The sequence below is a fragment of the Chenopodium quinoa genome, unplaced genomic scaffold (assembly GCF_001683475.1).
Source record: "Chenopodium quinoa cultivar QQ74 unplaced genomic scaffold, ASM168347v1, whole genome shotgun sequence".
In the NCBI taxonomy this organism is placed as follows: domain Eukaryota; kingdom Viridiplantae; phylum Streptophyta; class Magnoliopsida; order Caryophyllales; family Amaranthaceae; genus Chenopodium; species Chenopodium quinoa.
In genome coordinates, this window is record NW_018744620.1 from 1514609 (window position 1) to 1538789 (window position 24181).

A 24181-nucleotide genomic window follows, 5' to 3' on the forward strand; every position below is an offset into this window, starting at 1 on the left:
TCGAGAGGACGAGCAACAATGTCAACCTGAAAAAACTGACAATCTAGATGCTTTGGAAGCATCTAAGAAGATTGGTCAGAATCAAACTGACAATGAAAATGCTCAACCGATTACCCTTCGTAGGTCGCAACGGCAAAGATCTCAACCAGACAGATACCTCGGTATCGTCTTAACCGATGATCAGGACATCCTAGTCATGGATGGTGATGAGCCGGCGACATACAAGCAAGCTATGACGAGCCCCGACTCTGCAAAATGGCAAGAGGCCATGAAAATCCGAGATGGACTCCATGTCTGAAAATCAAGTCTGGGACTTGGTGAATTTGCCCGAGGGTTATACACCCATTGGTTGTAAATGGATCTTCAAAGTGAAGACAGACAAGGATGGAAATGTATCAATATACGAAGCTATACTGGTGGCAAAAGGTTATAGATAAGTCCATGGGATTGACTATGATGAAACTTTTTCACCAGTTGCAATGCTAAAATCCGTTCGGATAATCCTAGCGATTGCTGCATATTACGATTATGAAAAATGGCAAATGGATGTCAAAATCGCCTTCCTTAATGGAATTTTGGAAGGACACAACCAGATGGTTTTGTCGATCCAGGCAACGCTGGAAAAGTTTGCAAGCTGAAGAAGTCCATTTATGGACTAAAGCAAGCCAGTAGAAGTTGGAATCTGCGATTTGATGAAGCCATTAGCAATTTTGGTTTTATCAAAAATCCAGATGAATCTTGTGTATACAAGAAGGTCAGTGGGAGTGATATTGCAAACCTAGTCCTGTATGTCCATGACATACTTCTCATTGGAAACAGCACAAAATTGTTGGAGTCCGTAAAGGGCTGGTTGGGAAAGTGTTTTTCAATGAAGGACTTAGGAGAGGCACAGTACATATTGGGCATCAAGATCTACAGGGATAGATCTAAGAGGATGATTGGATTAAGCCAGAGTACTTACATTGATAAGGTACTGGCTCGATTCCACATGGAGAATGCCAAAAGAGGGCATTTACCCATGTCCCATGGCAAAACTCTCAGCAAGAAACAGTGTCCACAGACACCTGTTGAGCGAGAAAGAATGAATCAGATCCCATATGCTTCGCTAATCGCATCGATCATGTATGCCATGATATGTATAAGGCCAGATGTATCGTATGCCCTGAGTGCAACGAGCCGATACCAATCGAACCCAGGAGAGGCGCATTGGACTGCAGCCAAGAACATTCTTAAGTATCTGAAAAGGAACAAGGATAAATTCCTGGTATGGAGGCCACAAAGAACTGGTTGTTGAAGGTTACACCGACGCTAGCTTCCAGACTGACAGAGACGACTTCAAGTCACAGTCGGGGTACATATTCTGTCTGAATGGAGGAGCGTTTAGCTGGAAGAGTGCCAAGCAGAGCACCACTGCAGACTCTACAACTGAAGCCGAGTACTTGGCCGCTTCAGAAGTTGCCAAGGAAGCTGTTTGGATTCGGAAGTTCATTAGTGAACTTGGTGTTGTACCCTCAATCAAGGGGCCGATAAACCTCTATTGTGATAACAATGGAGCTATCGCTCAGGCCAGGGAGCCGAGAGAGCACCAGAAGGTCAAACACGTACAAAGGCGATTTCACATGATAAGGGAATGGAAATCCGAAGGTGAAATTAGAATTTGTAAGATTGGCACAGATGATAATGTAGCTGATCCTTTGACTAAACTGCTGCCTCAAGTGAAACACAACAAACACATTGAGGCGATGGGAATTAAGCATGTTGGAGACTGGCTTTGAAATTCCCTGTACATGTGTTTTAATTAAATAGGATATTTAATGTAAGACACTGTATTAAAACCATTCATTAATGAAGTAATTAATTTTGTGCAAAATTATCATTCCCTCCATTACTATTTAATTGTGGTTTAGAATTAAATAATGAGTCCATTCAATTTACGGAAATATTCAAAACAGGATATCAAGACCATGTCTTGGATAAAGAAACACCTGTTAAGTGAACATTGAATATTTAAATCGAAAATTGTCCCTAATCGAGGTCATCTAACGGATGGACGATTGATGACCTCCATAGATTAGTGTGTAGTATGATTTACATCACTGTTTCTTGTGCTGCGAGGACGTGACGGTCATAAATAATTTGCACAGGCATAGTTCGGAACTGTACTGGATAAGACCTATGAGAGTACTTTAAGAAAATTTAAAATTGTCATAAGTACATTTCTCATTATGACTATCGAAACCTGTTTCCTCCGACCATGAGTATTGTGAAGTTTTCTTGTTTGAGTACTAGACTCTTTGATGTTTCCTAACGTCTGCCGTAACTGGGGATCATAACGGGAACACTCAGGAGACTATGTCCTCTTAGTAAGAGGAACTTACAATACAAGACTTGGATCGTCCCCCTACTAACAATAGGGAAAATGTTTTGTTGTTTACAAGGCCGCTCGAAGAGCGAGATTGTGAAAATGCATGGCCGTGCTCAGATGGATTTTAGAAATCATCTGCTTATTGACAGTCAAACTCGGAGATCGAGAAACACTTCTGAACGTAATAAGGATGACAAAGAATCTTACCTTATAGTTCACGAAGAAACATTAAGTGACATAAGAAATGGGCTATACACAATATGCACACTTGTCCGGAAGGACAAGTGGGAGATTGAAAGGAATGGTGTCCTTCCAACAAGTGTATTCTTCCGATAGAGGGTTTAGAATTATTACGGAGCTAATTCTTCAGTAAGGTCAAGTGATCGGAATGCCTAGGTAGAGGCCGCTTCCGATCAGTAATATCAATGTACAATTGATGTTACAGCTTAATCTTAACAAAACCCTTCGGGTCGAACCCAATCGAATCACCGATCCGAGACGACGAATTAATCCGAAAGGATTAAATAAGTCGATAGAGTTTTACGAATACAGACGTCGGATATCGAGCCTAGGGCGTCGAGACCGAGCGTCGCAAAATCACAAAGCGACAAGTATGAACGTAGCCCTAGCAACACACTGGCCTAGCCATGTGGATGCTAGGCTAGTTCGAGCTAGCATGCACCTATCATGGCTAGGCGCAGCCTAGGCGCACCATCGCAGCCTAGGCGTGCCATGGCAGCCCATTGCAAGCTCTAGGCGCACCATCGCAGCCTAGGCGTGCCATGGAAGCCTATCGCAAAGCACCACATACACCAGGCAGCCCATCGCAGCTAGCATCGTGCTAGCATGGATGCCTGGGTGCGCATGGGAGCCTATCGCAAGCACCACAAGCACCAGGCAGCCCATTGCAGCTAGCATCGTGCTAGCCTGGGTGCCTGGGTGCACATGGCAGGGCCACACACGCACCAAGCACAGCCATCGCAGTGCTGGGCATGGTGCGTAGCGTGCTGCGTAGTGCGTGGTGCATGGTGCGTAGCATGGTGCGTAGCATGATGCGATGGAAAAGGGGCCAGCATGCGTGGCTCGCTAGCAGTACGCATGCTGGCCATGCTAGCAATGGTGCGAGAGATGCGAGGCATAGCACCAGCGCCAGCACATAGCACCAGCACCAACACGCACTGGCTGGCTAGCTGGGGTGCTGTGCAGCAAGGCAGTGCTAGCTGGCAGCCAGCTAGCCTTCCTTGACCCGGTTTTGTGCATATGATGTGGGGACCAAATCAAGGCCTTGGGGAGCAAGGCATATGGTCCCCCACCTAACCTTGGCCACCACTCTTTTGCATATGATCATGCCACTTGTCGAAATGTGATTAAATTGATTATTTATTTAATTTGGAAATTAAATAAATCATTGATATTCAACACTCCCACATTGGTGGAGGATGAAAAGTCAACGACTCATTTCCCTATAAATACCAAGCTTAGGTATTGGGAAATGAACAACCTTGAGTGGAATTAAAAAGGCAACTCTAATTAAGAGTAAACCTTTGATTCGTAAAACTCATAGTTATTTTGTCCCGGTCTTGACTAACCTTCAAAACTTAGGACGCTCGGGTCGGGTCGAGGGTACGATCCGTCGGAGATCTCGTGTTTTCGGGATTTTGAAGTAAGAGCTCTTTGGGAGCGAAGCACGCGACAAAAGTATAATTCTTGTTCTTAATCTTGTTTGATTAAGTTTAATATGTTTGTTAATTGTTTTAATTAAGGGGCGGGTCTTGGTGGGTTTCCTTCCGCGTAGTGTCGGGTCACTACGAAACCCTACAGTATCACTAGACGAAAATTCTAATTTGGCACTGGTTCAAACCCCCCTAAGGCACCGGTTTTTAACCGTTGGGGATTTGAGGGATGCCAAATCCTCAAAAATTTGGCACCGGTTCAAAACCGGTGCCAACTAAAGCATTTGGCACCGGTTAACCAGTGCCAACTACCTTGAATTTAATAAAAAAAAAACTGGCGCCATACCGGTGCCAACTAAAGCATTTGGCACCAGTTAACCGGTGCCAACTTTAATGGCGCCAGTTTTTTTTTTTATTAAATTCAATGTAGTTGGCACCGGTTTTAAGCATGAACCGGTACCTTTGACTTGTTTTTTTTTTTCCGACAATAATATATATTAATACTAATAAATATAATAATAATGAGATCATGTACATAATACCGATAATTAATAATAATAATAATTATTATTATTATTATTATTAAATTTAATAATAATAATTATTATTATTATTAATTTTAATAATAATTATCATTATTATAATATTAATAATAATAATTATTATTATTATAATATTAATAATAATTAGTATTATTAATATATTAATAATAATAATAATTGAAAATAATAACAAGGACATAAATATTGATAACAATCCCAAAATATGATATTAATTAGAAAAATGTGTCATAACTACAAACAAACATAATTAATCAGTAATAATGTAGTACACTAAGATAGTTAAAACAGAAATAAATGATATTTACAAATTAAATGTGATGTAGGCCGCCAACATGTCTCGAATTATATTGAGTTCCTCGCTCGTGAACGGATTTCCCGTTTGTCCCTTACAAAACTTGGAATACATACACAAAACGTAAGTTAGTAGGAGTGAACTCATAAATAGTCGTAACATGTTTTTATCACTTATTTATAGGTGGCCAAGGCTTGAAATTACAAGAAAATAGCAATTAAGGGGTTTTAGAACGCATTTTCAACCAAAATGGCCCGAGTAAGGCCATTTTGACTACTAGGATGCCTATTTCCTACATATATTGTTAAGTGAACTCATAAATAGTCATAACATGTCTTTATCACTTATTTATAGGTGGCCAAGGCTTGAAATTACAAGAAAATAGCAATTAAGGGGTTTTAGAACGCATTTTCAACCAAAATGGCCCGAGTAAGGCCATTTTGATTACTAGGATTCCTATTTCCTACATTTCTTGTCAAGTGAACTCATAAATAGTCATAAAATGTCTTTATCACTTATTTATAGGTGGCCAAGGCTTGAAATTACAAGAAAATAGCAATTAAGGGGTTTTAGAACGCATTTTCAACCAAAATGGCCCGAGTACGGCCATTTTGACTACTAGGATGCCTATTTCCTACATTTCTTGTCAAGTGAACTTGTAAATAGTCATAACATGTCTTTATCACTTATTTATAGGTGGCCAAGGCTTGAAATTACAAGAAAATAGCAATTAAGGGGTTTTAGAACGTATTTTCAACCAAAATGGCCCGAGTAAGGCCATTTTGACTACTACGATGTCTATTTCCTGCATTTCTTGTCTAGTGAACTCATAAATATTCATAACATGTCTTTATTACTTATTTATAGGTGACTAAGGCTTGATTACAAGAAAATAGCAATTAAGGGGTTTTAGAACGCAATTTCAACCAAAATGGCCCGAGTAAGGCCATTTTGACTACTACGATGCCTATTTCCTACATTTCTTGTCAAGTGAACTCATAAATAGTCATAACATGTCTTTATCACTTATTTATAGGTGGCCAAGGCTTGAAATTACAAGAAAAGAGCAATTAAGGCGTTTTGGAACGCAATTTCAACCAAACTAGCATACCTCTTCAAGCTGTTGTGTGTCTGTACAATGACTCACTATGTCAAACATTAATCTCATCACGTATAGGCCACAATCAACTCCGTTATCTTGTTGTGCGCACTAGCATGAGGAACAAAGTACATGAATCAAACATACATAGCAAATTAGCAACATCTTACGCATTGTATATTACGAAAATCACAATATCATGTGGCATTACCATCGGTGATTTCCATGTAGGACCTCGAGGAGCTCGAGAATTTATCTTCTTCATAACACTACATAGAAAAGTAAGTTCAAATTTGATTAGTATAATTAATATATATGAGTTAGGTTATGATAATCAACAACAAGAATTGAAGCTATGTATATTTACTTTTGCAGTATGGACTTCATGAGGCGCTTTCTTGGTTCAGGTAACCGAGCAGAATCAAAGAAGAAGATTGTGTTACTGGAAACACAAATCACCAGTAGGTTCCAATGATAACTATGTACATACATTCATACGAGACAAACAAATCAATAATTAGGCAAGTACAACATATAAACTGGGAAAACAAATGAATTTGACAAGCATAATCTGACGTACTCCTCATAATATGGGGCAAATATAAACATGTCTCCCGCACGCACTGATTCCTTGATATCTCGTTCAACATAGTACAACACGTCAGCGTGGTTGCCTAAGATTCTAGCAGTGGAGATCTGCTCAGGGCATAACCACCCAATTTGACATGGAGAACCAAGCTCCCATAAGTGCTCTGCTTGCATGATAATAGAATGTTAATCGAAAACCAACCGACAATCACCACTAAACTGAATTAACATAAATTGAGTACTAGTTGAATTACCTGATGCATATTTGAATGAGGGAAATGTTAAGCATTGCACCACTTAGAAATTCCTTCACATCTTCTTTGAATACCCATGCCATTGCATCATCATCGTAGTGGAACATTTCCTTAGGTAGTGGAACTTGAATGGGGCTGTCACTAGGCAACACGCAAACACAGTTGTGCAGATAAGTTAACTCCTTAGAGAACGATTGAAGCACCGTGTCTTCAACTAGTGGAGTAGCTTGCATAGCTTAACCTCGTGAAGAGCTCTTGTTCGACGCTTTTCCACTCACCGAGCCATGTTCACTCCTCTTCTTTGGCATCGGTTGATCAATGCTTTTTGGCCCCTCCACCCTCTTCTTTGGAGTTTGGCTTTTCCTCGATGGCTAATAAGACAAATCACACAAATGGTTAGAAAAGAATTTCATCCAACTCTTGGGATGAAAATCGGGTATAGAGTAAAGCGTGAACTTTAAATCTTAATTACCTGGTTCACCAACCGTATCCAAGCACATGGCCATTGCACAAAACTACCTTTTGCCGCCCAAAGTGTTGTAAACTCATCCTCCTCTACGGGCACAGGTATTAGGATGTCCTCGAACCCGACAACCACATAATGGATCCCGACCGAATAATACTCAGGTCGAAACGGTCGCAAATGGACCGTACCTTGTTCGGCCGGTTGTGCACTACCATATGTAACGACATTCAAAGCTCCACTAAGCGATTCGCCCGGGTGAAGAATTTCACAACGGGTCTCTTCCTGCACCAATTTGGAATATCACTTGTAAGAAACAAGTAAAACAAAAAAAAGGGAATAACAAAACAGCGGAACAGCGCAGCAACAGAACAACAGCTGTACTTCCGGCACTGCTGCTGCCTGCTGCTTGCACAGTTGCTCAGCTGCTGCCTGCTGCTTGCACAGCTGCTCAGCTGTTGCTCAGCTGCCTGCTGCCTGCACAGCTCACAGCGCGGTTCTCAGCACAACTCAGCACAGTTCACAGCTCACGGCACAACTCAACACAGTTTACAGCACAACTCAGTACAGTTCACAGCTCACAGCACAGAAACAGCGGCAACACAGCACAAAAACAGCACAACTCACAGCAGGCAGCATAGCTCACAGCTCCACAGAAACAGTAGACACAGCTCACAACACAGAAACAGCAGCAACACAACACGCTCACCGCACAACTCACAACATCACAGCAGGCAGCACAGCAGGCAGACGGCAGCATTAGATCAACCATGAAAGTAGGTAGGCAGCAAGCACAGAAAAAGCATGACAAAAACAGCATGACAGCACAGAAACACGACAACAATAGCATTGAAACAGCACAGAAACCGGTGTTTACATGAACGAAGAAACACGAAACAAACGAAGAAATGAAGAACATTTACAGCACATAAAACCGCAAACTTCATCCAATATACAACACAACAAACTTCACAAATTCACAGCAGAATCAAAGAACCAATATCACCATCCAAAGAAATAACTAAATAACTCACTTGTAGAACTGGAAAGTCATGAGGTGTTGGATTTTCAAGCTCCCTCAAGTACGCATGTGCAAGATTACTAACCTGCAACAGTGTATTGATAGTGCGAGGCTAATTAGAACCCACGTAACTCAAAAAGTCAAAACTTATACATTAGAAACCACTTGATCATGTACCTCCTCGTCTGCATGTATCTCATCTTCTCCTTGTTTTCGTGGGTGACTAGAAGAGTCGACCGGTGTAGTCGAGGAGAAAGGCAAGCTCAGCAAGTTCATTTGCTTTGCCCATGCATTGAACTCTTCTCGCATCTCGTTGCGCACTAGTTCCTTGATTGATGCCACCGTGGCATCCAAGTTGACCGGTGAGTTCATACTTGCCCGAGATCTCCCTGATTTGGTATATTCCGGACCCATTACCTTCTCCCATCCTAGCAAGCTCCCCCCCGCACCCAATATGCATCCTGGATGGTAGGGCTTTCCCAAAGCCAAGGTGAAAGGGTCCTTCTCCACTGTTGGGACGAGCTTGCCTTCAACAAGCTCTTCAGTGTACTCAAGCTGTAGCAAAAACAAAAAGGCAACATCAAGTTAGTGTTTATGTAAAGTGATATATATGCAAAAGATTCATGCAGTTCCAATTCATAGTTGCTTACAAGTTTATCTGCCATTTATTTCGTTTCCGGAGCCTTGATGGATCATTTTCCGGTTTTCTTGTCACGAGAATGCAAAGAACAAAAGAAATCTCCGGCACAACTCACCAAAGTACTGGTCGTGGAGTCAGAGGACACTCTGGAGGACCCTACAAGCACAGTGGGGTATACTCCCTCACTCACCCACGTCTCCCTCCATTCATCTAACGTCATACACCCCATACGATGGTAGTATTGCTTCTGCAATGCATTCTTGGAATTCTGCTCCCTTATTTCCTACATAATTAGACATATTAGTTTCAAAACTACCAAAATATTAAATATGTTATACAATTGTCATCAGAGTTACTCTGTAATACCCCGTATTTTTGAAAGGTATTTTAGTCTTGTATTTTGACGTATTTTTCTAAATTAATTATTTTCTAAAGAGTATTTTAGTTTTGGAGCCAAAATGATATTTAAATTTTGGCGCCAAAATCATTATTCTAAAAAACTAATTAAATTGGATAATCCAATAAATGAAACTATTTTATACTTATGTTATAAATAGTATTTTTGATTTCTCAAAATTTAAATAGCTAAACCAAAATTATATTAATTCGGTAGATTAATTAAAATGTATTTTCGGTTTTCATAGAATAAAAATCTAAATTGTTTTAATATTTTTCTAAATTAATTATTTTCATGAAATATATTAATTTTCGGATTTTATACAATAAAAATCTGATTTAATTAATTATTATATGTCAATATTTTCGGCCACCCTAATTATTTAATAAAAATCTGATTTTTATTCTTCAATTATTAATTTTCACAAATAAATTTTATAGGATTATTAATTTTAGGTAAATAAATTATTTTACAAAATCATTAAATTAACATAGAAGCACCGAAAATATTGAGCAATATTAAGCTCAATATTTTCGGCCACTCATAAATTTTCTAAATGGTTTTAATTTAATTTATTAAAAATAAAAATCCTTTAAAATTCCTTATTTCTATTCTTAAATCTAAAATCTCTTGATCTTATTCTATACTTGCACTCCAAGCTTAAAACCTACTAAATAATATTTCATGACCAAATAAAATCTAATACCCTTCCATACATTTAAAACCCTAATTTCTATTCTTTAAAATTTCCATAAATTATACAACCCTAAATTTCTATAAACTCATCACCTAAACACCTATAAATAACCCCTCATAACTCTCATATTCTTCACACCAAAAACTCAATTCCCTTCTTTTCTTTTACTCTTCTTTTCCCTCAAACTTTTCCTATTTTTCTTTTCCTCTTTTCTAAAAGAAAATCTGCCCGTATATCTTTGGAGCCAATTTTCGGGCACTTCTGGTCATTTTTTGGATTTTTCTATTTCACAGAAAATTATTCCTCTCAAAATATCCTTGAGGTTAGGCTCAAGAATCACCCAATTCGGAGTTATATCAAAGGATTTATGACCTTTGCAAGTTCTGCCTATCCTTTCCAACGCAAATTCAATTTCCTTTAATCCTATTCCTTTATTTTCTTCATGGTGTATTCGTGATTGAACTTTGAAAGTGCGAAGTGTTGATTGATATTCGGAATTAAGGTACGTTATGTGGTTTGATACCTTCGAAAGTTGACTATGAAATTATGTTTTAATATAGTTCTTATGAAATTATGTGCCGTATGAAATTATGTTTTACTATATGAAATTGTGTTTTATGATAGCTTGAAATTAATGATTTTGGTTACTCAAAGAGGCTTTGAATTGTGATTAAAATTATTAAAAGGATTGGATTAAAAATGATTTACAAGTTTATTGATGTCCAAGTATAACGGATTTTTTTTTTAAAAGATGCTTTTAAGCAATCAATCGATATGGTTATGAATCCTACTTAGGGAATGGATTAGAGAAGGCTATGGACTTTGCATGACCTAGCCTTTCCTCAAGATTGGCCTTTGTTCATAAAGTAAACCACTTGGGGGGTGTGCACACTTAGTGAGGAATTGGTTTTGGAACGTAATCGATTGAGTTTTTAAATTTGTCTTGAAAGAATTGAATTGGAAAAACTCTTACTTGAGTACGACATTGGAATTCTTATGAATTAAATCTAAATGATTTAAATTATGTTTTACTTATCTTACACATAATCTACTTAGCATAATTTGCTAATACGTGCTTTTGTTTTGGCTTTGCCCTGTTTACCATTTATGGTAAGCAGGTGAATGTTTCAGGTGGAAGTTGATTGATGCATACGGGAGTCCATGGGAATTTCACCTAGCTTAGGAAAAGTTGGAGTCGTTTTTGTGTCACAAATTATGAACAAGTTTTATTTAAAGTTTTATTAATAAGAATAAAGATTTTCCGCTGCAAAAGTATTTTAAAGTATAAGCCTTGCGTTATCACGCGGCGGTAATACGCCCCAGTCTATCTCTATGGTATTTATACGTATTTTCTACATATTCCGTAGAGGGAGATTTGGGGGTATTACATACTTGAACTTACAATTGCTTCTTTTTTGCTTTTTTGAAGAACGAAAGCATCCCAATCTTCCTTTGATACACTAGGCCATATTTGCCATGGGAGTTTCTCTTCATCGATGACTTCATCATCCATGCCACCTCCTTTCTTGTTCTTTGGTTTTCTCACAAGCTTCTTTGTGATAAACCGACAAACTAAGGTGGTCTTGAAGCCTCTGAATCTTGTCGCAAGTAAGGATTCAAACACCCTTCACTTGGCGTACTCATTTGGAATGTTAAATAGACTCTGCAAGCACAAATAACAGTCATTATTAGTTTGCCCATTAAATAACAATAAATTGAAGGAATTTATAAACGTGGAAACAAATCACTTACCCTTGTATCATTCCAAAACGTGTCTATCAAGCCAATAGGTACGTCGCTCAAACGAAGAGTAATGGGGATTTTGCGCGCACAAATCCCAACTTGAACAGCATACTGACGACGCCATTTACCTGTCGGTTGTCCTACCCTGTCATACTCCAAGACCATTGGACCGACAGGTTTCTTGAAACTTGTCGTCGGACCCCTCATCTTTTTCTGCGCTTGTCCCTTCACCCCCCCTCCACTTTGATCCTCGCCCAACGACTCAGACATTGCATTCTCGATAGGAGGCGCTTGATCAGCTGAAATTTCAAACTCATCTAACATACGCTCCAAAGCATCGTGAGCCTGATCTTCTGCCTCACCCAAATTCTGCTCCTTGTTGACATCATATAGCTCGTCCCCATCCCCAGATGAATCATCATCATCATCCTCTACATCCTCGACTCCTAAAATGTACCGATCGTCCGCTATGAGATGTAAAAACCTGTCATTACAAACGTAACAAGTTATTAGTTGTAATATAAATAAATTTGTAAGGTAAAGTTATAATCAAATATAAATTGCTCGATTGTAATAAAAATCAACATCGAAAATGGGCAAGTAAGTTACTTCATTCATTTAAAAGAAAATAAGAAAAATGGGCAAGTAAGTTAACAATTTCATTCATTTTCACCTAATAATTTGATTTAATAATACTTTCGACGCCTACAATTTCAAACTAACAAAAAATAGTACCTCAATCTAATATTCCTTCGTCGTGGTCTAATCGCATGTAATTGTCTTGGTCGTCTATCTCATTTGGTACAACAGGTCTAGGAACAGTGAAAGGTGCCGAGTCATCAAACGCATCATATTCTTCCTCATCCTCGACATCTCCAACGCCAAGGACTCTTCTTTTGCCGGCTAGCACAATAGACCATTTTGAGTCGGTTGGGTCACTTACGTAAAACACTTGCTTGGCTTGAGATGCAAGGATGAATGGTTCAGCACTATCATTCAGGTGGCCAAGATCTACAAGAGTAAAGTCATCATGTTTGACGTTACGCCTGATATTATCAACCCACTTACACCGGAAAAGAGCAATCGTGAAGTCACAATAATCAAGCTCCCAAATTTTTTTTGAATTCGACCGTAGTATGACAACTCTGCATCAACAGGTGATTTATCCTTAGCACTTGCAAACTCCCTTGACGATGCCACAAGCATTACACCACTGTTTTGGGTCAAGGATGATTTCAAATCCTGACGCTCAGTCCAAAATGTGTACCCATTTATGTCATATCCCTCAAATGAGCGAACGTCATCCTAGGACCATAAGCAAGCCACCTTACTGTATCTGTGACACTCTCATACTTTCCACCCATCACTCGATCACGAAACCAGCTCACAAACTTCTTATTATGCAACTGCATCAGTGCCCGTTCACCTTTCGATGGAAATTCATCACGCAAACTACCCATGTGCTCGTCTAAATATGGGTGAGCATCTGCAACATGGTGCAACACATATAAGTGCGCTTGTAAGAACTTCTCTCGATCAGGTGACATTCGTTTCGACCCGATTGTGCCATGACCATCAAGTCTCCCTTCGTGTCGAGAAGTAGGAATACCAATAGGTTTAGCAATGGCTATATAGTCGGCCACAAAATTACCGACCTCCTCAGCCACGGTCCCTTGAATCATACTTCCTTCCGCGTGAGCCCGATTCCTGACTTTATCTTCCAATGTACCCGCACAACTTAATCTCATGCACCAAATGAAGAATCAAATACACCATTATGTCGAAAAACGAGGGTGGGAAGTACATCTCAAATTTGCACAAAGTCACAACCACATCCGCCTGCAAAGCATCAAGTGTACAAGGATCAAGCACTTTGCTGCATATTATATTGAAAAACGAACAGAGGCTTGTAATAGCTTCCCTCACGTGCTTTGGTAAAATACCACGTATTGCAATTGGTAGGAAAACTTGCATCAGAACATGACAATCATGGGATTTCATACTTGTCAGCTTTAATTCTCCATTTAAGGATACAAATCTTTTAAAGTGAGATGCGTACCCTGATGGAACCTTAATGTCATACAGACATGCACAAAACATCCGTTTTTCTACCCTTGACAATGTGTAGCAAGCCGGAGGTAAATAGGCCTTGCCCTTCTTGGCTTTTCCCTCATTTTTCTTCTTCGACGCATCCGTGGCCTTTCCCTTTCCCTTGCTCTTCCCCTTTCCTTTTTTCGAACTCATTTCATTTTCATTTTCCTGTTCCTTTTCCTTACTAATCCTTTGCTGAACCCACAATTCTGGACGCACCCCATCTTTTTCAAATCGTCCCGTGCACCCTTTCCGTCCTTTGTCTTGCTTTGAATATTCATCAGCGTTCCCACAAGAGCATCACACACATTCTTCTCTATATGCATTACATCAAGACAGTGCCTAACGTCATGTTCTTTCCAGTACGGGAGCAACCAAAAGATTGATTCTTTTTTAAAGAGAGCAGTTGACTCCGCCGCTTTTTCAAATTTCCCAAAGACTGTTCGTACACCCTTTACTCGAGCGTAAACCTCCTCACCAGTCAACGGCCTAGGAGCAGTCCCCTCTTCCGTTGTCCCATCGAAAGCCTTTTTCTGCCTACGGTACGGGTGATCGCGCCTGAGCAACCTTCGGGTTCGCAAGTACACCTCTTTGTGAGAATGATCAAGGCGTCTTCTTGGCGTATCATCAATACAAATGGGGCATGCTTTTTTCCCTTTGTTCTTATACCCAGACAAGTTTCCATACGCAGGAAAATCATTAACGGTCCACATAAGAGTTGCACGTAATGTGAACATCTCATTCTTATGAGCATCAAAAACAGAAACCCCTTCGTCCCACATCTTTCTCAAATCATCAAGGGGCGCAAGATAAACATCTATGTCGTTTCCAGGTTGCCTTGGCCCCGATATCAATAGAGAAAGCATTACGTATTTCCGTTTCATGCACAACCAAGGAGGCAAATTGTAGATCACTAACAGTACCGGCCACGTGCTATGCTGGGTACTAAGAGTGTCAAATGGATTCATCCCGTCCGTGCACAAACCAAGCCTTAAATTTCTAACTTCATCACCAAATTCTCCAAACTTGATATCAAGGTTCTTCCGTTGTGGGGAGTCGGCTTGATGCTTCAGCATTCTGTTTTTCCTTTTTCCCTCTTCATGCCACCTCAAGTTGTTAGCGTCTGTTGGTGTTGAGAATAGACGCTTAAACCTTGGAATAATGGGAAGATACTACAACACCTTAGCAGGCGGTCCCTTCGTACCAGCATTGCAACTCATGCGCTTGTAGCGCGACTTCTTACATCGTGGACACTCCTCCAATTTTTCATATTCATTTCGATAAAGAATACAATCATTAGGACATGCATGTATCTTCTTATACTCCAAACCAAATGGACACATGAGCTTCTTTGCGTAATAGTAAGACTTAGGAATTTCATTCCCGTCGGGCAACATCTCACTTAACGCGCTCAACAAAGAAGTAAAACTAATGTCCATCCACCCATGCTTCGACTTAATGTTAAAAAGTGTTAGCACGGCTGATAGTTTAGAGTATTTTTTGCACCCAGGATACAAAGGCTTTTTAGAAGCCTCCGATAATGACTCAAACACGTCACCTTCAAAACCATGCATCATCTCATCCACCCCTTCATCCTCGACCTCATCCACATGATCATCCTCAAATCCATCCTCAGCACCAGTATCAACAATATGTTCATCATTCTTGTATTCCTCGTCCACACGAATGTCATTGCTTCTATCATCATGCACATCATTCCCAATAACATCCCCACTGTACTCTCCTTCTTCACCGTGCCAAATCTACACATGGTATTTAACCCTAAACCCACGACAAACTACATAATCTCTAATGATATCAACACTATTGACCACCTTCACATTATTACAATCAACACAAGGACAATAGAGGCAATCGAAACCCATTCTGCGCTGATAAGATGAAACTCTCTCGCAAAACTCTTGAACCCCCTAAGTGAGAGTAAACGTTCAAGAACAGTCCCAACCGGGGACTATTCAAGACTTTCTCCTAATGAGAAAGCCTTGAATGGGTATCTAGGCATATGATGATGCAAGTATTTCACATTTTTATTGTTGTATTTAGTTTGTCATGAAAAAACTTTTATTTAAACAATAAAGAGAAAGAAATATACATAGCTTATTAGAGAAGTTTATAATTCATACCAATACAATGGATGTAATCTTTCTAACTTCCCACTTGAGCTAAATATGTAGTCTTCAAGCTGGTATTGAACTTCAAATCACATATGAATCTATAAAAACACAAAAAAGAAAAAACAAAAGAATCAACAAAAGTTAGGAAGTATGAGAAATGGGTAATAAGAAAAGATAGGGGCATATGATTAAGGAATGAGAGAGAAAATGGGGCAACAAACCACAACAACCACAAAAGGTATAACACTACTTAACCCTATATATCGCCTATATATCAAATTTATCGCCACAATGTATTTATACATGTTTGGTTCGCATATTTGCAATTTTATATGACCTATTACTACTTAACCCTGGTGGCTAAGTTTTATTTATTCATTTTAGTAATTGCAATTTTATAATTCAAGAGACAAGTGGCTAAGTTTTATTTATTCATTTTGCTCCCCTGCTACCTCACTCAAACACCTACACCAAAACACTACACATCTAGCCCGCATTCCCTCAGCTCCATTGCAGCCATACTACTCCTAATCACCGACCACGCCAAACACCTAACAACCAAGACCATCTCCACCCTTTGCAGCCAAACATCACCTCAAATCACTACAGCAACTCACAGCAACAGCCACACATACAACAACACCACCAGCAGCACTAGAAGCCCCCAACAACCAGCAAGCAGCAGCCCCAAAACCCCCAATCAGCATGCATATATATAAAATAAATGTCACACGTATACAACATTAGCATAATTTGTTCTGTTCAAGCAACATACTCACATACAGATTAAGTAACATAGCTAAAAAATCAAAACAAGAACTTACATTTCATAACCATATACAAGCTAAGTATATATGTGGAGGGTCATTGTGGAGGGGGGCCTTGCGCGTTTAGTTGACAAACTCTATATTACAAGAAACTTACAAGTACTAAAATGAATCGCAAATCCTCAAAAAACCCATGAATGGGAAGGAATTCAATGGAGAAATTGAAACCTAGGTATACCTACCTCGAAGATGCTTCAATGGAGGAGAGATGAAGGTGGTGCGTGCGGCGGCAACTGCTCCAATGGAAGGTCTAAACCAGAATTCAATGGAGTGGAAGCAATGCAAAGAGAAGAGAAGAGGGAAGCAATACAAAGAGAAGAGAAGAGGGAAGCAGCGAAAACCAGAGGCAGAGACGTTAGAAGCAAAGGGCATAATTAAAACACCCGGGTTTTTTTTTTTAAACTGGCACTGGTTCAAACCGGAGCTAATTGTTGTAATTGCCACCGGTTCTCTCTAAACCGGTGCCAACTCCACTCCCTGCTTCTTTTTATTTTTATTTTTTTTAATAAAGGATGGCACCGGTTTGAACCGGTGCTAATTAAGCTATTTGGCACCGGTTTAGGTTAGAACCGGTGCCAACTCTCAAATTTCCAATCCCGCCCATTTATTTTGGCACCGGTTTTCAAGAACCGGTGCTAAAGGGGGGGTGCCTATTCAAATTTTCTACTAGCGTATTTAGGGAGAAATACGTTCTGTTTCACTGAATCCTCAAACATATACTCAAACAACTCCATCAAATTGGTCTTATCAGTTTCATCCACCCTCACATCAAAAGTACCCCCTGGAGCACGAACTAACAACCACATTGCACTCATCCTAACAACAACATTTACCAACAACACATTACATCACAATCCAAACTATAAATCGCATACAAAACAAAAAACTTCACTTTAACATAACTCAAATTCGCATACAACACATCAAACTTAACTTTCATATAATTCACATTCGAATTTAATAGCAAACAAACTGACACAGATGATCAATTTCCACGAAACCCTAACCCTAACTCAATTTTGCAAAAAAACAACAAAATCAGAACTCGAAATGCAAATGGATAAGGATAGTAATGCCTTGCGTATGCTTAATCCACCGAAGTTGCGAACTTTGTGCAAAATTCAGTCACAAACACCACGCTGTGTCAGAAACCTCGTCAAACTGCCTCTAAGTTCAACCGTTGGTCCCAATTTGCTTTCCTAGTTGCAATTCACTTCACAAAATCGACAATTTGCAATTTTTGGATGGATTTTTAGGGTTGAAGATCAATGAAGACAAACAGACAGTTTCTTCAATGGAAAAGAAGAAAGATGGGGGGTCAAATTTTAGAAGATGAGACGTTGTGTTTGGGAAAGTCAACCCTAACAATGGCGCCATTTAATGCGTAAGGGCATATTGGTAATTTACCCCAAACGACACACTAACAGAAGTTACCATTAATGGCATTCTGTGTTAACGTACAGTAACTGAATGGTATATGGTGAATTAAAAAATTTTGTGTGGTATATGGTAAATTTTGAAAAAACTCAGTGGTATTTCATAAAAAATCCATAGAAACTAGGAACTCATCTGGATCGTTCATTGCGCTTCATCTGACGGCATGTAGTTCACCCGCTTCATTAAGGGTATGATGATAATTTCCCGTTTTGAATGACTACCGACTTCATTCTAAACGCCTTTCATTTTCACTTTCTCTTTGTTCAATACACTTTCTCTCTCCTGCATATTCTCTCTTCCTGCGAATTTTTGCACTCTTCTCATCTTTGCATCGATCTACTTTTCATCTTTGTCTTTCGTTGCAGCTTGAACCTGGACAAGTAAGCTAAGTGATTTTGTTTTTCTTTGTTGTTATTTATTCAATTGGATTTTAATTTTTTGATTTTGTAGGATTTTGAGTATGAAATTAGGGTTTTCGTGATTTTTAATTTGAGCAACTTACAATTTCATTTTTAATTTTAGGATTTCCTCGAATTAGAGTTTCGTTGAATTATTTTTTGTTTCAATCGGATGTTTTTCCATGAGTTTTGTTTCGAATTATGTTTTTGATGAATTTCTATGGATGTACTGTCAGCTTCTAAAATTATAGAATTTTTATCTATTTTTTCTGATATTTTCATCCGAAATTTGGATTTTGATTATTGTTGTTTTCTTTGATTTAATTTTATTATTAAAAGTCAAGATTATGCGATTTCGATTGCAAAAACTAGGATTTTCATAATTGTTCTATAGAATTAGTAATTGCAAGTTCTATTTCATAATTTGGTATCAATAATTTATTTGATTTTTGTATGATTTGAGGTTGCTTTTCTTATTTGTTCAACTGAGGTATTTTTTTTTATCTATATGAATCATATGTTCGACTGAGGTAGGTCTTTATTTTAATGAATCAGAGTTTTATTTTTATTTTGGTTGATTCCTCTAAATTATTTGGTCTTTTTGAATGGTTATGCTTTTGAATTCTGGGTATAGTTATTTGATGTCATATACTCATAATGAGAGTATGCAACTGCAACTTGTAATGAGCAACACTACATGGTGGAGTTGGGGTGTAGAATAGTTGTTCTATTGATTAATGATTCTTTTTCATTTTCCATGTCTATGGTTAAATCAGTCAATTATATATTTGCTTTGTTTGTAATTGATTTGTACTTGATTTTTGATGTCAATACAGAGATTCCCTTCGTGTAGTTCTTATACTTGTAAATTTTATGCTTTACTTTTGATAATTTTTCATTTACTTTTGAGTAACTTTTTATTACTTTAAAAATTTCTTGATGGGGTTATGCTTGCCAGTAGCGGATGGTGGTTGATGTGGTTTATTGTGCTTGTCATGTATCACTCGGATGTATAGAGTATATAAAAAGGGATTATAGGGATCTGAATGCATTTTGTGCATTTCACTACAGTATTGCTGCATTATGTAATGATATTTTAGTCAGTTTTATCTCTAATAATTTTGATACTTTGTGTATTTTCAGGTTGAGTGTCCTGAGTATCCAGGCTTTTGAATAGCACAACAAAGGAAGGAATATATCCATTTGTTGAAATATTTCATACCCCAAAGCAATTATGTCAGATCCTTCTATATCTAATACTCCGTAGTCTTTTGGGATTTGGACCATGCAAGCATCCAGTTTTAGGATCATACTTCCTTTCAAATTAGATTTACTTTTGAGATTGTTTTGTTTACTTTTGAGATCATTTTATTTTTTTTTATTTGCTTTTTAGTAATTTTCTTTACTTCGACAATATACACTAGCCTACTAGCTCAATAGGTAGAGTATTGTGCAAGTGCACAAAAGATGTGTGTTCGAATCCCACGTAGGTTTATTTATGAGATGAAATTATTTCTTTTAATTATTTGTGTGTATTTCATTCAGTTTACTTTAAAGTCTTTTTTATTCACTTTAGATTATTTTTTATTTACATTTAAATACCCCAATCTTCTTGCTAGTTGGAGGTCGTATCTTAATGCGAGAGCTTCAGCAAATGCAGGAGAAGTGTAGTATGAGCATACTTTTCCAGCAGCTACAACCTTATCCAACTCATCCATGATCACTGTCCCAAGCCTAATAGCCCGCCCCACTTAAACATATGCATCCATATCCACCTTCTTGTAAATGATCGAGTTGAGTGCTGCAGCCCTGCCACGCAGGGCAGCTGCTGCTGCTGCAGGCCAGGCTGCTGCTACAGCTGCTGGCCCTGCCTAGGCTGCTGCTGCAGCCACTTCCCTGCCATGGCTTGCTGCTGCTATGCTATTTCTGTTGTACCGCCTGCTGCTGCTATGCTACGTTTGCTCTAATGCCTGCTGCTATAAATGCTGCTCGAGAGTTCTTAAAGTTGAGCAAAACGGGAAGCTGCTGTGAGCAAGAGTGCAATCTGTGCGGGAGGAGCAGCAGAAGCATTAGCAGAAGTAATATTATTTATTTACTTTAATGATGTTTTAATGTACTTTTTAGCCTTTTTTATTTACTTTTGAGCTGAGGTATTTTGAGTTCAACACTTTATCACCAAATAGTGACATGCCCCATCTCCAACTCCAACCCCTACCCAGATATGAAATAAAAGAACAAAACTATGTTACCATAACCCAAGGCTTTATTGCAGTTACTTTATAGATTATTTTATTTACTTTTAAGATTATTTGGTTTACTAGCTCAATTCTTCATCTGCATGACTTATTTTCTCTATACAATTAGTATTACTTAATAGATTGATAACACTAGCCTACTAGCTCAATCGGTAGAGCATTGTGCAATTGCACAAAAGATGTGGGTTCAAATCCCACGTAGGTTCATTTGTGTAGTCTAAAGATTAAACTTTGTATAAAAGTTTATTTTAGTTATTTATATGTTTTATTAGATTTCTTCTTTTTTTGTTTACTTTCGATATAGTTTTATTTACTTTTAATTTGAAAACCTCTACATTGAACTCAATATATTTGTTTCTTATAATTTGACTCATCTGAACCTACACCTCTATGCATTTGCATAGTGCTCTACGACTTGAGCTAATAGGTTTACATTAAAGTCTTTTTTATTCACTTTATATTCTTTTTTATTTACTTTAGAGATCACTTAGGATTATGATCGTTCAATGAAATTAGACAATTGCTAGTCTTGAGCACAAAAGGTTTAATGAAAACCTATGATTCAAATGCACAACAAACACAACATCATACTCGAACCCCATATATTGACAGCCCATTCTTCTAGCAAGCACCATTCTCATTCTTGCAGCCAAGGATTTTGCCATGACAACAACCAACTTGTCTTATTAAGGAAGACTTGAAATGTCAAGAGCCACTACATCCAATAAACCATCAGTACATACATGGTAAATTACTAATTATACTTTTAGAGCAAAATAGTTAACTTTTGCACAATTTTAGTTTATTTTAACAAATTTTAATCTAATTGGCCGGGTTTGATATTTATGAATTTTAGCTTACTTTAAAGAGCTAGATTTATAAACCTAGATTGTTAAAGCAAATTCTAAATTGAATAACTAAAATCTGTTGATAACGAGCTAAATGAACTGAATTTTAGTTTACATACATTCTAAAAATAACAAGCTAGATTAAAAAAAAAAAATAGTTTAGAAATCTAATTCAACTAAAATTGCAAAATTAAACTAATTATAAATCGATTAATAAAATTTTTGCAAAATTAACCATAATCTATGCAAAATTTTTGGCACATCCAACAATCAATCCGTTTCACTTCAATTTGCAGCAGAAGAACTTCAAAATTGAAGAACTGGTAAAGTAAAATGTAAATTTGATATCAAAATTGAAAGTATGAAGAAATTCAAAGAGTTCGATTTAAGAATTAACGATTAACCCTAGATAATGAAATCGAAATTCAATGATTGCAAAACAGAGAGAAATAAAACATCTTACCTCAGAAGATGCTTCAACGGAGTAGGAAAAGCTCAGAATCCGCGTCAATAGAGTAGAGGAGAACGAAAATGGTAAAGGAGAACGAAAACGGCGTTGGTGAGGAGTGAGAAAATCGCGAATTTGTTTGTGGGACTTTCATTTAATTTGTCAGAATATATCCTAGCCGCTGATCTAGCGCGCCTCTTCTCTTAGATCTAACGGTTCTGATTAGTTTCTAGTTCCTTATTAAAGGATTGGTTCTCATTATAACCTTGTCTATATATATCTATGAAAAATTTATGAGAATAATCCGACTTTTAGGTCATTCTTTTTTAATAATCCCACCTTTTGATTATTATTTAATAATTCGACTTTTGGGTGCCTTTAATTTTTATTGGTCCCAACCGGTCATGTAACCTGTTATAACAGGTTACATGACACGTGGCGGCCTGTGATTGGTAAAAAAAAAATTAAAAAAAATCTTTAAAAAATTGAAAAAAAACTTTAAAATTTTTTTTTTTTTAAAAAAAAAAAACACCAATCACCACGCCAGCCACCGCATTGCCACTATACCCACGCCCAGCCTAACCCCTGCCTCCGGCGCTATTTCCGACCGGCGAAAACACACAGTCACTACCTCCCCCAGCCCCCACCACTGATTTCCGACCACCCCTCCTTTACCCCAACCCCGAAAAACCTGCCCACACCACCGATTTCGCACCCCCCTTCCCTTCCACACACTGCATCAAATTCCCGATATGAGGGGAGATCAATTTGTCGATATGGGGGGGAGGGTTCGCCCCAGCCCCGCCGGACTGAAACCAGTCTCATCCTACCCCATCGGACCGCAACCCTTTACCTACCCCGAAGCAAGCAATCTATTTCTGGAATTTGGCTATGGCGAAGCTATCCAATTACTCAGCCAAAGTCCATACCAAATATCTCCATTTTTTCTGATTTTCGATTACTATGGAGATCCTTTCAGGCACCTTTTCGCTTCAGCTTCAATTACCCTTTACAATCTGGTTTTGGGGTTGGGTTAGGTGGGGTTCCGATCGACACGGTGGGTTTCAAGGTGGTTGTGGGATTTCGGTCTATTGGGGTGCGGTAGGTGAGAGGGGGTGGTGGGTTGTAGGTGTGGCCGCGTGAAGTCAGTTTGGTTTAGAGGTGGCGGTGGGGAATGGTGCCAGTGGAGGTTATAGTGAATGGTGCTGAATTATTTGGGTATTTTTTTTTTGTTTTTTTTTTGGGACCAATTATGTAATGACATGTGTATTTTAAACTAACAAAAAAAAATTACCTCTTCAACCGGTTTCTGGTCAAATGGGACCAATAAAAATTAAAGGCACCCAAAGGTGGGATTATTAAAAAAGAATGGCCTAAAGGTCGGATTATTCCCATGAATTTTTCATATATATATATATATATATATATATATATATATATATATATATATATATATATATATATATATATTTCCCGAGTTTTAAGAGAGCCATGTAGGATTTAATTTTCTTAGCGCGCCATGTAGGATTATAAATTTTAATTGTAGCCAATTAAATAAGAGATTATTAATTTCTCTTAGAATTAAATAATTTAAATACCAGATAAGCAAAATTGACAAATGAGTTTTTTAAGTTTAAATTAATTAAATATAAAATATTATCTTTTGATATTAGGAATTTAATCTAAATATATGACAAATTGTAGCACATAAATACAAAAAAAAAAAAAATTATAAAATTTTCTTAACGAGCCATGTAGGATTATAAAGTTTAAAATTATAGCCAATTAAATAAGAGATTGGTAAATTCTTTTATAATTAAATAGTTCAAATGCCTCATAAGCAAAATTGGCGAATGAGATTTTAAAGTTTAAATGAATTAAATATAATGTATGGAGTATTATGTTTTGGGATTAGAAATTTTATGTAAATATATAACGAAGGTGAGG

The 24181-nt window shown here is 38.0% G+C and overlaps 1 protein-coding gene and 1 long non-coding RNA gene across 3 annotated transcripts; both read right to left on the minus strand.

Annotated features, from left to right (window-relative positions):
* Nucleotides 1-8002: 8002 nt before the first annotated feature.
* Nucleotides 8003-8753, minus strand: LOC110700188. The gene is made up of 2 exons (XM_021877696.1): nt 8496-8753; nt 8003-8403 (listed from the first exon to the last, which is right to left on the minus strand). The coding sequence occupies exons 1-2, from the start codon at nt 8730-8732 to the stop codon at nt 8275-8277; spliced, it is 366 nt and encodes a 121-aa protein (XP_021733388.1). The 5' UTR covers nt 8733-8753; the 3' UTR covers nt 8003-8274.
* Nucleotides 8754-8975: 222 nt separating this feature from the next.
* LOC110700163 lies at nt 8976-22479 on the minus strand. 2 transcript variants are annotated; one of them, XR_002507156.1, is made up of 5 exons: nt 22250-22479; nt 16031-16119; nt 11805-12279; nt 11455-11715; nt 8976-9241 (listed from the first exon to the last, which is right to left on the minus strand). It is a non-coding gene; the product is annotated as an uncharacterized LOC110700163 (long non-coding RNA). The 2 variants fall into 2 exon arrangements; XR_002507155.1 differs by lacking the exon at nt 8976-9241 and having other exon boundaries at nt 11349-11715; nt 22250-22475.
* Nucleotides 22480-24181: the final 1702 nt, after the last annotated feature.

Excerpts from the sequence above, each read along its gene's own strand:
- LOC110700188 (XM_021877696.1), bottom strand. The coding sequence starts at position 8,732 with ATGGGTCCGGAATATACCAAATCAGGGAGATCTCGGGCAAGTATGAAC. Across the intron at positions 8,404-8,495 it reads AGATACATGCAGACGAGGAG|GTTAGTAATCTTGCACATGC; the intron begins GTACATGATCAA and ends ACACTGTTGCAG.